This window comes from Rhinoderma darwinii, chromosome 9 (genome assembly GCF_050947455.1).
Source record: "Rhinoderma darwinii isolate aRhiDar2 chromosome 9, aRhiDar2.hap1, whole genome shotgun sequence".
Taxonomy (NCBI): Eukaryota; Metazoa; Chordata; class Amphibia; order Anura; family Rhinodermatidae; genus Rhinoderma; species Rhinoderma darwinii.
In genome coordinates this window covers 103,182,793-103,197,157 of record NC_134695.1, presented here as the reverse complement: position 1 = coordinate 103,197,157, position 14,365 = coordinate 103,182,793, and the positions used below count along the sequence as shown (strand labels likewise).

The following is a 14,365-nucleotide window of genomic DNA, read 5'->3' as shown; positions in this document are numbered from 1 at the left end:
TATAAAAAAGGAAAATGGTGCTCTCTTTGGGTTAGTGAACCCTTTCAAATTGTTCCCATTCACAACCTAGTAAAATGCTCTTGTATTTAAATAGCCAACTCAGCTGATCATCCCAGCAATTAGTTATTTCTACTGCATTCATTGAAATAGGCTCACAAATTTTTAGCAAGATATATGCAGATGGATTAGGGACCACAATTATGGCCATTTACAGTTAATGCACTATTAATACTGAAGCTTGGTCCCATGACTCCTAGATGGGTTGCTAAATATCCTAACATCATCTAGTGCCCCCAGAGTGTTAATCAGCCAGCCATTTTTTTTTTTTTTTAAATCGGGCTGCATTCAACTTTATGTAGTTGACTCCAACAAAATGGCAGCTGTAAAGGAGACATTAGTAGGGTTAGTATTTTTCCCTTGACTGCACACAGTCTATAACCCAATTAAATATCAGAACTAGATCACGTGTGCATCACATATACGTGATATGTGTAGAATAGGACATGGGATATTTCAACAAGGAAATATATATATACCATCTATATTGATGAGCAAACAGTGCCAACCCTCACCCACCCGTCTAAAGATCAGTACTAATATTACGTATATATGTATAGAACTATACCAGGTGAAACATATTTTCATTGTTCCCTTCTTTAGTTCTATTTGCTGGCTAGAAGTGCCTTGCTTTGAATTCACCTTTGCCATAATGACATAGGGACAAACATAAAAAAAAATTGGCAGGATTATCTCCAATCACCACCTGTGAGAGAAGAGGATTACAGTCTTATCTTCTCCCAACCAAACAATGCTGTATGGTAATTAGAGCCGCTCTCCCCAGATTTACAATTGTGCTTTTCAGCTATTTTTATAGATGGCTGGTATTGTGTATCTAACAGGATAATACCATCTATAATTTATTCTTCTTTTTATAGCCTGGCCAAAGCACAATGGAGCAGAAAGTGGTCATTGGTAGAGTGACGTCACTCGTGACTGGTTAGGGAATAACAGGACTTGTTGAATGTATCATTTCATAGAAGTACTGAATGTGGGCAGCACCATGTTGGGTCCTCAGTGTAGGACATGTCTCATGTTCCTAATTCTGTTTTGTCTTGCTTCTGTCATCCATGCAGACTCCATACCTTGCTCCAAGTACCAGGTACCCTATAACAAATCGTGCTATGAATTTGTTCGTCTTGAACGCACCTTCCACAGTGCCCAGTCCTGGTGCGAGAGAGGAGGAGGACATCTGGTTTTCATCCATAATCAGGGAACACAGAATTTTTTAGGTGATCATCTGTCTAAAGATGTCGATTGGTGGATCGGTCTTGTCCATAACTCAGAAGTGCAGGTGGACTCAGGAGAAGGTATATTTTTTTCAGAAACATTTATATCGTTTTTAGTCATTTGTATTTTACTTTTGAGTGTCATTGAGTTAACCTATAGCTTACTATTGTGTTGGTTTTGTATGTTTCTAAATGCAGACAACTAGTGGTTTGAGAAAATGTACTTACATTACTGCTGTATCCTTGGCACCTCAGATGATTTGTATCCCTGTATTGCAGGCACTAAAATTGCATTGAACTCAAGAAGCATGAAACTGGGAGAATATTTTAAAACACTTCCAACTAATACAATATATTTTCGGGGCACTTGACTAAAATTGCATTAGTTTTTTTTGTGCCCACTATACCTGCACTCATCTCTGTATACTTAGCACATCATATGGCTCGGGCTACACTACAATTTGAGTCACGCAACCATTGAATGACTGAGAAAACCATAGGAATTTAATGTAGTTGCACTATTTATGTAACTTAAAGTGGTATTCACATCTCACACATTAAGGCATATCCACAGAAAATGCCTTAAATGTGTGATAGGTGCGGGTCCTTACTCGGCTGTTACCATAAGGGTATGTGCACAGACACTAATTACGTCCGTAATCGACGGACGTATTTCGGCCGCAAGTACCGGACCGAACACAGTGCAGGGAGCCGGGCTCCTAGCATCATACTTATGTACGACGCTAGGAGTCCCTGCCTCGCTGCAGGACAACTGTCCCGTACTGAAAACATGATTAGAGTACGGGACAGTAGTTACACGGAGAGGCAGGGACTCCTAGCGTCGTACATAAGTATGATGCTAGGAGCCCGGCTCCCTGCACTGTGTTCGGTCCGGTACTTGCGGCCGAAATACGTCCGTCAATTACGGACGTAATTAGTGTGTGTGCACATACCCTAACTCTGATAAAACTTAATGGAGAGAGTCATTGTCCGCTTCTCTATTCATATTCTGCCCTGTTCTCCACATAGGTGTGGGTCCCAGAGCTGAAACCCACACCTTCTATATATTGTGGATATGCTATATTTGTGTGAGATGGAAATATTAAAGCGTAAACACTACAGATTATCCGCGGATTAATTGCTGAAAATCCGCAGCGTATTACAGTAGCAGGAGTGTGGGTGAAATTTCAACAAATCTCGTCCCCACACTGCGGAAAAATGCAGCCGAAAAAAAACACACATAAATTGACCTGCGATGCGGTTTCTTCAACCGCAGCATGTAAATTAATGCTGCGGAATCGCAGCTCTTCTGTTGCAGGTTTTCACATTGAATTCAACGGGGTGCTTAAACCCGCAACAAAGTGGTGAGTGTTGCGACATTTGCTGCACACAGGCTGCAGCGGTCACGTGGCCAGCAATGTCATCCCAGGAGGCGGGACAGCGCGCAGAGCAGAGGGAGGGGGTAACTATGAACGTTCTTTTTAATTTTTATGGCGCTGCTTTACGCAGCGGAAATTGCACCAGAAAAACGCATCACAATGTGGTGCGATTTTTCGGACGGCATTCCTTGCGGTGTTCAGGGCGGATACGCTGCGCAACTTGACGCAGCTAATCCGCCCTGAATACGCTGTGTGTGTTCGTACCCTAAGTGTCAGTTCACATGTTGCATAAATACTGTGGATTTTCCGCAATGGAATTAGTTGCAAAAAATCCGCAGCATTATACACTAGCAGCAAAGTGGATGAGATGTGAACAAATCTCATTCACACGCTGCGTAAATACTGAGCGGGAAAACCGCTCAGAAATTGACCTGCGGTGTGGATTTCTATTCCGCAGCATGTCAATTGTATTTGCGTAAACGCCGCTTATTTGTTGCGGGACTTCACCATTGACTTCAATAGGGAGCTAAATCTCGCAAAATAGCAGTTGTTGTGTTTTGTGCGGTGGGTTCGCAGCGATCCAGCCAAAAAAACGCAACTCTGTTAAAAAAAAGTCTGATACTTACCCAGAAGTCTGTGTTCCTCCCTCCAGCGCGGCCTCCTTGGATTATGTTTCATCCCATGTGACTGCTGCAGCCAATCACAGGCACGTAATAGGCATTGTGTGCATTGACCCTATGGGGGTTTGCGTCATGAAGAAAACCCCTGTCCAAATGCGCTTTGGGGCATATAAACTTCATAGATGGGGATCCCCCGCGTTAGTATCCCCTCTGTGAGCAAGAATGGAGAGCTACTCTGACGGTCATGCAAACAAGCCCGTCCTACAGACATTGTCCAAAATTTTAGATTTATGGAATAATGTTTTATGTACTTGTTACGGGTTCCACATATGTTTTTTTTTTACAATGCTATATATATTTGTATGAAAGCGATCATGTAGTCTGTTCTTTACATAGAATCTTTGACCTGGCTGGATAAATCTAATGTGACCTATAGCTACTGGACTAGCCAAAATGCCTCTGCTAGCAATGGGAGATGTGGCTACCTAAAGAAAGAATCTGATCACCAATGGGAAACAACTGAAAACTGCAGCCAGGAAATATTTTTTATTTGCGAATTTGGTAAGTTACTGTGCACATTTTATTGGATCAGGGATGGAATAAGTTGTTTTGGTGCCCAAGCTGAGGGTTTCACAATGCGCACCCCCCCCCCCCCCCCCAAACCTTGCATAATGAAGGTCAGAATCATAGCTTGCCCTCTCCATCTCCTGCACACACTTATATGTAGTAAGGATGATGGCTCCTGCAGCTCCTATTCTGGCTCCATCCTTCACTAATATATATATATATACTAATCCATCACCCCCCATCAATAGCGCCCTCTATTGAACAGGTTACTGTAAAACGAACCAACCACATCAGGTCAGACTCCCAGTCATCATATTATCAAACTATTGAGCGTCCTAAGTTTATTGACTGACCTTCACTCAATTTGAAATCTTTTTATGCTTTCTTATAATTTCAGAGTCTCGTCATACCATTGCCTGTGATAACCAGAATGCCACATTACAGTGCGGGTCTGGAGAAGTGGTGCAGATTACCGATTGTGTCTATGGACGAAAGAGCCCCTATTTCTGTACCCAGGGGAGAGCTTCAGTTGCGACAAGTGGCTGCAGCTGGAACAGTGTTCGAGAACAAGTTGCAGGTAAGACTTGTTATATGGTAGGACAAGTAGTTGGTTTAAAGTACATAAATAAAAATAGGAATCAAGCATGCAGGAACCCTCTGTTAAATGGTTATAATAGGTAAATATATAAATTCACTTATATGAGGATGCCAATTGTTTTTCCAAATTGCATGGTGGACAGGTACAGTACACCATACATATTTGTTGGAGCCCCTGAAAAGCACATAATTGGGCATCCTATAGACTCAAAACACTTTCCAGAACACAATTTATCAGAATGTAAGTATAGAACTACAATGGATAATTATAAGTATTGCACAGAGACTAATTCACCAACTCCTATTAAATAAACTACAATCCAATCCTGGCACTGAAGACCAGCTACCCTTTCGCACGGCACCACCCAAAGGCACCCACTCAGGCCCTGTTTTCTGGCACATAGTAGGTTTGCCAAACACTTTCAGCTTCCCCATATATCCTTAGCCTGCCTATGATGGAATAAGTCTCTTTTCTATGTTTGCGGTCTATGTCAGAAAATGCTGCCGACATCGAAGTCTTTCATTCTCATAGTGTTCTGTTGGCCAGACGTATGCAATAACAATGTCCTTTTGAAATACATTTAGCTGTTTTACCTTTACAGCTGAATTTAAATGCTTTTCAGTACAACTGCATGCCACAAAAAAACGTATAATGCGCGGCATACATTTTTTTTTACAACGGAAGTCAATAGCAGACGTATGCAACTGTATAGACATAGAGTTACATACATCTGCGGGCATATGTTTGGCAGCACTGTTCAAATGTACAGGCACGAATGCAGAACCTGAACCTAGTGAGAACCTATTCTTACTTGTTTCCCTTATGTTTTATGGTAGCTGGTAAGCAATATCTTGGTAGAGGCTAATGCTGAGGGTGGTGAATCAAAATAAACCCAATTCTAGACTCCAGCAAGCCGATTCATTAGATAAATCAGATAGAAGGTATTAAATACAAGGAACAGAGCAGGTCATACAGCTTTCCTCAAGAATGGTACTTCTAGATAGCTTCTTAGGACTTTTACACGCAGCTGAATTTTTACACTGATTCCGATGCATTTTCCATGTATTTATCAGCGTGAAAAACGCTTTAAGGGTATGTTCACACGAGGGCGTCCGTAACGGCTGAAATTACGGGGATGTTTCAGCCTGAAAACATCCCCGTAATTTCAGCCGTACCGGCATGTGCAGGCGCTTGAACGCCGCGTCAATTACGGGCGTAATTAGCGCTGCTATTCATTGGAGTCAATGAATAACGGCTCTAATTACGGCCAAAGAAGTGACAGGTCACTTCTTTGACGCGGGCGTCTATTTACGCGCCGTCTTTTGACAGCGGCGCGTAAATTACGCCTCGTGTGAACAGACAAACGTCTGCCCATTGCTTTCAATGGGCAGATGTTTGTCAGCGCTATTGAGGCGCTATTTTCGGACGTAATTCGGGGCAAAAACGCCCGTAATTAGTGTGTGTGCACATACCCTAACAAGCCTCCCAGTGTCTTCAAAGGGAAACCACCTCATTGTTCAGCGGGCAGAATTGCAAACTGTCTCACTGTAAAAAAAACAATTGACATGTTACTCCTTGACGTGGTTTTCGCCTTGAAATCACAGAAACCGCGTTGTGCAACCACAGGCAGATTAGCCGCATTGAATGGGAAAGAAAAATAACGGCAGTTTTTACTTAAAAACCGCGGCACAAATCCGAGGGTTAGCCTTGGATTTCTGCCACGGTTTCTCAGCCAATTCCACATCGGATAATTTCACATTAATAATCCGCAGTGTGAACATAGCCTAGTGAACCTTGTGGGTTGACCCTTGCTATCTCACCTTGTCTCATCTTAGGGTATGTTCACACGCCCTATTTACAGACGTAATTCAGGCGTTTTTCGCCTGGAATTACGGCCGAAAAAACTGCTCCAAACCGTCGGCAAACATCTGCCCATTGAATTCAATGGGTCTTACGTGTTCTGTGCAGACGGGCTTTTTTTTTACGCGGCGCATAAAAAGACTGCCGCCTCAAAGAAATGCATGTCACGTCTTGGGACGTAATTGGAGCCGTTTTTCATTGACTCCATTGAAAAACAGCTCCAATTACGTCCGTAATGGACGCCGCGAAAAACGCGTGCACTTGCAAAAACGTCTGAAATTCAGGAGCTGTTTCCGCTTGAAAACGGCACCGTAATTTCAGACGTATTTTATGTTTGTGTGTGAACATACCCTAATTCTACATTCCTATTTCTTTTCTTGTTTATTTATCTCTTTCTAGTTCTAGTCATTTGAATAGATTTTTTATTTTTTTTGCACTTTCAGTCATAGCCTTGGTCACTAAAAGGGGTTGTTCACTTTGGACAAACCCTTTTTGTTAGAAGAGTCCTCTGACATTATGCTGCTGACATGGTGTCCTACTGTTGGAAAGCTAATTGATAATGTTTTCCTCTATAAGGTCAGTGTCATGGGCTCCAGGCTTGTCAAATCGCCTCCGATGCTGCACAGTTTGGAGATCCGTGTCCTGGGTCTGGTAGTTACCTGTCTGTTTGGTATAGCTGCATGGAAGGTAAGTCCCATGCTTCAGTGTATTCAATGACCAACATGTCCTTTACCCCTGTAGTAGTGATCTCCAAGAACAGCAATCAGGGACCAGAGTGTAATACAATGCAGTGACCGTTTGTTTGTATTATTACAGGATTTATTTAAAGTGATACTCCGGGCAAAAGCTGAAAATATAGTTCTTGCCTAGAGTAGAGGTGCCCAACCCAGTCCCAAAATTTTACTTACATGATCACGCAGCCTGGCTGTAGGTTTAGGTCACAAGCAGCTGTTCTCATGATCTCTCGGGAGCTTGTAGTACTTCCCATACAGGTTCACGGGTGGGTTATGACAACTTCTGCCTGGGACCTGAGTGTACAGGCAGGCTGAAGGGGCAAGCCAAGGAATCCCCGGCCTATTGGCAAGGACCACGTAAGTAAAACTTTGAGACTGAATTGGCCACCTCCACTCCGGCCAATAGCTGTGTTTACAGCTTTTGCCCATAGTATCACAAAGTTAACCAATGTTAAACCATTTATATTGGGTTAAAAAAAGAGAAAACAACAAAAGGCAAGAAGTCCCAGATTATAAACCCCCTATTAAAAAGACAGTATTTCTATTTAGAAATATTTTGTATCTTTTGCCCCATAGTTGAGGTTTTTACGGATTCATGTCATCCAAAAAATAGAAAATTGCTCATTATGCAGCATATCCCTGCTTCTATTTTACCCCTACAAAATTAAGAGGTATCGTGATAGAGCGACCGTTGTGTGTGTTTTGTCCATTCAGTGAAGCTTTAAAAAATATGCACCAACTACGGTAACTAACAAATGAACAAAGGTATTATGTCATATATCTTTACCACGAGAATGAATGAATTAAAATGAATAAAATTATACACAGTTTTACTTGCATATTTTTAAATAAAATTAAGACTGTGTAAGAATGGAGAGGGTCTGACTGTCCGTTCTTTAAAACAGGACCCACAGCAAAGGGACTGGGCTGCCTTATGTACATTGCCGTTGCACTATGCATTTACAGAATTAATCTGACATTATGCCGATCCTGTACATGCAATATGAGAACAAAAATAAGTGAATTTAAATTTGAGTTAAATATATAAAGCTACTGAGAGATAAATACATCAATCATTAATTCAATGTCGGCAAACCTCTATGGGCCACTTGCTGTATACCTGTAATTAAAGTGTATTACCAACCACTGGTGATATACTCTATTAATCTGCCATCTTTTTATACAGGTTTGCAGCTTGACTTAGTTAATAAATGCTTTGTGTTTGAAAACGTGACTCTATCTATCAAATGGCTTCTCTCTGATTATACCGGGAATCTGTCCTGCATTATAAACACTGGAGATGGAAACACTATTGATCCCTATCAGCCGGATAAGTAAGTCAAACGATATCATGTAGCCACAGAAGCTGACGCTATTACACCAACATTATGTGCTTGTTGTCATGTATGAAGTGGGATTGTGCAATGCTTTTCTCTTTTTTTAGTCCATTTTCTTGGCTTTTTAGGATTATGTGGCTGAAGTCTCCTTTTTGTAAAATAAATGGCCACATACTTGACTTTATCCCCACTGACTGCAATGTTGTCAGCACCTCATTTACCACATAAAAACATTACAATTTATCGTATTTGTACTTATTAATTGTTCTGTGTCACGGCTGTGGGGTACATGGACCCACTGGGCCGCTTCGCTGTAGCGGAGAAGCAGCAGATCAAATAACAGTCAATGATAGTCTGTAGGACGAGAGAACCTGGTAGTTGACTTGTGCCGGACTGTCGGAAACTTGGCTTGTGCCGGACTATCGGAAACAGGCTTGTGCTCGATAACAGGACTTGTCTTGGATACAGTACATGGATACAGAAATCGACACGGGCACTTGACTTGGCACGGGCACTTGACTTGGCACGGGCACTTGACTTGGCACGGACACTTGACTTGGCACGGACACTTGACTTGACACAGAACACGGATAATGCAGTCGTCTCAGATACTTGACTTTACTCAATATAACTGAAGAGATAGAAGGTCAAATATATAAACAGATGGAGCGGGCTGCACAGGCGGGTACTGTAGTGATAATGGGAGATTTTAATTTCCGGGATATTAATTGGTGTCATGGTTCGGCTTCAACTGCAAAGGGGAGACATTTCCTCAACCTGTTGCAGGAAAATTTTATGGGCCAGTTTGTGGAAGACCCGACTAGAGGTGAAGCTCTGTTGGATCTGGTCATTTCTAATAATGCAGATCTTGTTGGGAATGTCAATGTTCGTGAAAACCTCGGTAACAGTGATCATAATATTGTTATATTTTACCTATACTGTAAAAAACAAACGCAGGCTGGGAGGGCAAAAACATTTAATTTTAAGAAAGCCAATTTCCCCAGGATGAGGGCTGCAATTCAGGATATGGACTGGGAAGAACTAATGTCAAATAATGGGACAAATGATAAATGGGAGATTTTCAAATCTACTTTGGGTAATTATAGTGCAAAATGTATTCCTACAGGTAACAAGTATAAACGACTAAAATTAAACCCCACATGGCTTACACCTTCTGTGAAAGGGGCAATACATGACAAAAAAAGGGCATTTAAAAAATACAAATCTGAGGGTACATCTGCAGCCTTTGTAAAATATAAAGAGCTTAATAAAATCTGTAAAAATGTAATAAAATCAGCAAAAATACAAAATGAAAGGCAGGTGGCCAAGGATAGTAAAACAAATCCTAAAAAATTCTTCAAGCATATAAATGCAAAAAAGCCAAGGTCTGAACATGTAGGACCCCTAGATAATGGTAATGGGGAGTTGGTCACAGGGGATCAAGAGAAGGCAGAGTTACTAAATGGGTTCTTCCGCTCTGTATATACAACAGAAGAAAGAGCAGCTGATGTAGCCGGTGCCAGTGCTGTTAATATATCAGTTGATATACTGAATTGGATGAATGTAGATATGGTCCAAGCTAAATTAAATAAAATAAATGTACACAAGGCCCCGGGACCAGATGGGTTACACCCTAGAGTTCTTAAAGAGCTTAGTTCAGTTATTTCTGTCCCCCTCTTCATAATATTTAGAGAGTCTCTCATGAGTGGTATAGTGCCAAGGGACTGGCGCAGGGCAAATGTGGTGCCTATTTTCAAAAAGGGCACTAGGTCTTCGCCGGGTAATTATAGACCAGTAAGCTTAACATCAATTGTGGGGAAAATGTTTGAGGGGCTATTGAGGGACTATATACAGAATTATGTGACAATAAATAGTATTACAAGTAACAGCCAGCACGGTTTTACAAAGGACAGAAGCTGTCAAACCAACCTGATTTGTTTTTATGAAGAGGTAAGCAGAAGCCTAGACAGAGGGGCCGCTGTGGATATAGTGTTTTTGGACTTTGCAAAGGCATTTGACACTGTCCCTCATAGACATCTAATGGGTAAATTAAGGACTATAGGTTTAGAAAGTATAGTTTGTAATTGGATTGAGAATTGGCTCAAGGACCGTATCCAGAGAGTTGTGGTCAATGATTCCTACTCTGAATGGTCCCCAGTTATAAGTGGTGTACCCCAGGGTTCAGTGCTGGGACCACTATTATTCAACTTATTTATTAATGATATAGAGGATGGGATTAATAGCACTATTTCTATTTTTGCAGATGACACCAAGCTATGCAATATAGTTCAGACTATGGAAGATGTTTGTGAATTGCAGGCAGATTTAAACAAACTAAGTGTTTGGGCGTCCACTTGGCAAATGAAGTTTAATGTAGATAAATGTAAAGTTATGCATCTGGGTACGAAAAACCTGCATGCATCATATGTCCTAGGGGGAGCTACACTGGGGGAGTCAATTGTTGAGAAGGATCTGGGTGTACTTGTAAATCATAAACTAAATTTCAGCATGCAGTGTCAATCAGCTGCTTCAAAGGCCAGCAAAATATTGTCGTGTATCAAAAGAGGCATGGACTCGCGGGACAGGGAGGTAATATTACCACTTTACAAAGCATTAGTGAGGCCTCATCTAGAATATGCAGTCCAGTTCTGGGCTCCAGTTCATAGAAAGGATGCCCTGGAGTTGGAAAAAATACAAAGAAGAGCAACGAAGCTAATAAGGGGCATGGAGAATCTAAGTTATGAGGAAAGATTAAAAGAACTAAACCTATTTAGCCTTGAGAAAAGACGACTAAGGGGGGACATGATTAACTTATATAAATATATGAATGGCGCATACAAAAAATATGGTGAAATCCTGTTCCATGTAAAACCCCCTCAAAAAACAAGGGGGCACTCCCTCCGTCTGGAGAAAAAAAGGTTCAACCTGCAGAGGCGACAAGCCTTCTTTACTGTGAGAACTGTGAATCTATGGAATAGCCTACCGCAGGAGCTGGTCACATCAGGGACAGTAGATGGCTTTAAAAAAGGCTTAGATAATTTCCTAGAACAAAAAAATTTTAACTGCTATGTGTAGAAATTTTTTACTTCCCCTTTCCTATCCCACTTCCCCTTTCCCTTCCCTTGGTTGAACTTGATGGACATGTGTATTTTTTCAACCGTACAAACTATGTAACTATGTAACTATGTAACTATGTAACTATGTAACTCGGACGCAAATACTGGATACGGGATACAGGATACAGCTAAAGAACCATATGCAGGACAAACATGGGTGGACACAACATTGCTCAGACAAGGAATAAATGGGCAGAGTTCATTTTGTAGTTCCTGGTATGCTGGGATATGTTGGGGGACATTTTCCTGGTGCGCGTGTTGGCCCTTTAAGTAGCCAAGGACAGTAATACGTGCCGGCGTCTCAGAGGAGGGAGACATCAGCTAGAGTTCACTGGTTGCAGCCGCTCGAGGGTAAGTGATGCCAACGGTCCACAACCACGGCCATTACATTTTACCTTACTTTTATTTACTGAAAACTGTTTGTGCTTTATTACAATGTAAATCATATTCATGAGCATTATTATTACAGAGAAACCCCAGTCTTTATTTTCAAGATGAAGTTATCTATGGTTGTAAATGGTCACTTCTTCTTGGCATTGTGTCTTTTTACCGTGTCTACCCTGGAGAACCTACTACCACCTATCTAATAGCTGGTTCATCTGTCATAGTCATTGTAGTGCGCCATGGCACAATCAGAAACCGTTGCTTTCCATGGATATGAACGTGGTCTCTGTTTTATCTTTCAGTGTGTCAAGCAGTATCATTCACAGCTACACATCTCCTGGAGACTTTACTGTGTTTGTAGAATGTTCTACTAGTGAATGGCATGTGACTGCACAATATAACATCATAGTGGAGGAAAGCACCAGCACCCTTAATGTTACTGGTTGTTTAAGCCAACATGAGTCCCCAGATGAAGCCTGTAGAGCTGTATATGGAGAGACCTTGTGGATTCAGGTGGAAATAAACACAGGTGAGAGATAACCTTAACCATATAGTTAATGTGTAAACAGTTTTTGTAAGGTTCACATAAGGCCTCATGCACATGAGCATATTATGGCTCTGAACAACCTCGGAGCTGCACACAACTGTAATACGGCACCCATATACTTCTTTAGAGCTCGAATGTACTTCTGTATACTTCTGGTTTCATACAGTGGCATAAAGATTATTTCCTTATGAATACTATAGCAAAAAAGTGCCAGGCTCCATTGGATGCTGTATACCGGAACTATTCTCTTCTAAAGCATTGCTTTCAGAGGAGAATAACTCTGTAATACAAGCTGCATCAACCACCATAAGGTGGCACACGGAGTGCTTATGACCCTCTCCACTCTTTTAGTGTAGTAAATTTTATGGCACCGATGACTTTGACTTTGTAACTATATGATGACTTTACGTCTTCCAAGATTACACTCCCTGGGATCCCCAATAATTCCTTCTGCATATCTCTGTATAAGTTAAACATATCACAACTAGCTGTTATATCCGGCGTTGCTCGGGAGGTTGACTTACGGTATGAATAGAGTAAAAGCTCACTATTTAAATACCTCTCAGTATGAATTTAATTGTTACCTCTCGATATGATTTTAATTGCTAGAGAGTGTAAATAATGTTATTGGAAGCATAAAAGAAATGAAATGAAGCAATATACATTCATTCGGGCCATTGAAAAATATAGAACATGTCCTATTTCAGGCCGTAATTACGGCACAGGCAGGCCCATATAAGGCTTCATGCCCACTTCAGTTTTTTTCTTCAGGGTGCTAGCCGTTTTTCAGACGGCTAGCACCCTGACCCATTCATTTCAATGGGGCCTTGTACACTTCAGTTTTTTTTGACGGTCCCGTTGCTCCGTTCCGACAAAAGTAGAGCGTATCCTACTTTGGTCCGAGATTCCGTGACCGTGAGGCCCATGCAAGTCAATGGGGCCGTCAAAAAAACTGAAGGCACACGGAAGGCATCCGTGTGTGACGGAGCCATTGCCTAGCAACGTCCGGGCAGGCAGAGGTACACATACAGACAGATACTGCACTGCACTAATCGGCAGCCCCTTCTCTCTGTCAGCACTGATAGAGAGAAGAGGAAGCTGATCAGTGATGGAACGCAGCGATATTAAGAAAAATAAGTTCATACGTACCCCAGCCGTTGTCTTTGTGACGCGTCCCTCTTCTGACATTCAGTCCGACCTCCCTGGATGACGCGGTAGTCCACTTTACCGCTTCAGCCTGTGATTGGCTGCAGCGGTCACATGGTCTGAAACGTCATCTCAGGAGGCCGGACTTAAGGAAGAAGCAGACAAGCAGGGAGTTCTGGTTAAGTAGTAACTTTTTTTTTTTTTGCAGGTTTTTTTTAATGAGCCATTAATCTATATTGTGAGCACCACACATGGTATTCCCTGCCCAGCGGTAGTCTCTGTCCAGGGTGCTGAAAGAGTTAAGGGGCTGCACTGATCGGCAGTAACTCTTTCAGCACCCTGGACAGTGAGTACCGCTGGACAGGGAATATCATGTGCGGCACTCACAATATCGTGCACATAGTGTGAACGGGTTTCAGTTTCCTCTCGGAAACTGAAACACGGAAGTGTACACGGAGTACACACGGGAAGCACACGGTTCCAATCCACGGAACACACGGATCTGTGAAAAACTGCCGTGAAAACGGTGATGGAAGTGGTCTATTAGGCTCCCGTAATTACGGGTGGTACGTGTGTGCACCCGTAATTACGGGAGCGTTGCTAGGCGACATCAGGGGATAGTCACTGTCCAGGGTGCTGAAAAAGTTAACTGATCGGCAGTAACTCTTTCAGCACCCGGGACAGTGACTATCGCTGGAGTTAAAAGTATTAAAAGTTAACTTACCCAGAACTCCTGCGTCTTCCTCCAGTCCGGCCTCCCGGGATGACCATGTGACTGCTGGAGCCAATCA

The 14,365-nt window shown here is 42.1% G+C and overlaps 1 protein-coding gene across 1 annotated transcript in view; it reads left to right on the top strand.

Moving 5' to 3' along the window:
- The first annotated feature begins 1,021 nt into the window (after positions 1 to 1,021).
- The window catches only part of LOC142660228 (polycystin-1-like protein 2), an 89,365-nt gene continuing 76,021 nt past the window's right edge, over positions 1,022 to 14,365 (top strand). The window contains exons 1-6 of the mRNA XM_075836812.1: positions 1,022 to 1,367; positions 3,682 to 3,846; positions 4,250 to 4,429; positions 6,887 to 6,997; positions 8,231 to 8,378; positions 12,184 to 12,410. Coding sequence (XP_075692927.1) covers positions 1,022 to 1,367; positions 3,682 to 3,846; positions 4,250 to 4,429; positions 6,887 to 6,997; positions 8,231 to 8,378; positions 12,184 to 12,410 — 1,177 coding nt within the window. The remainder of the gene's footprint in view (positions 1,368 to 3,681; positions 3,847 to 4,249; positions 4,430 to 6,886; positions 6,998 to 8,230; positions 8,379 to 12,183; positions 12,411 to 14,365) is intronic.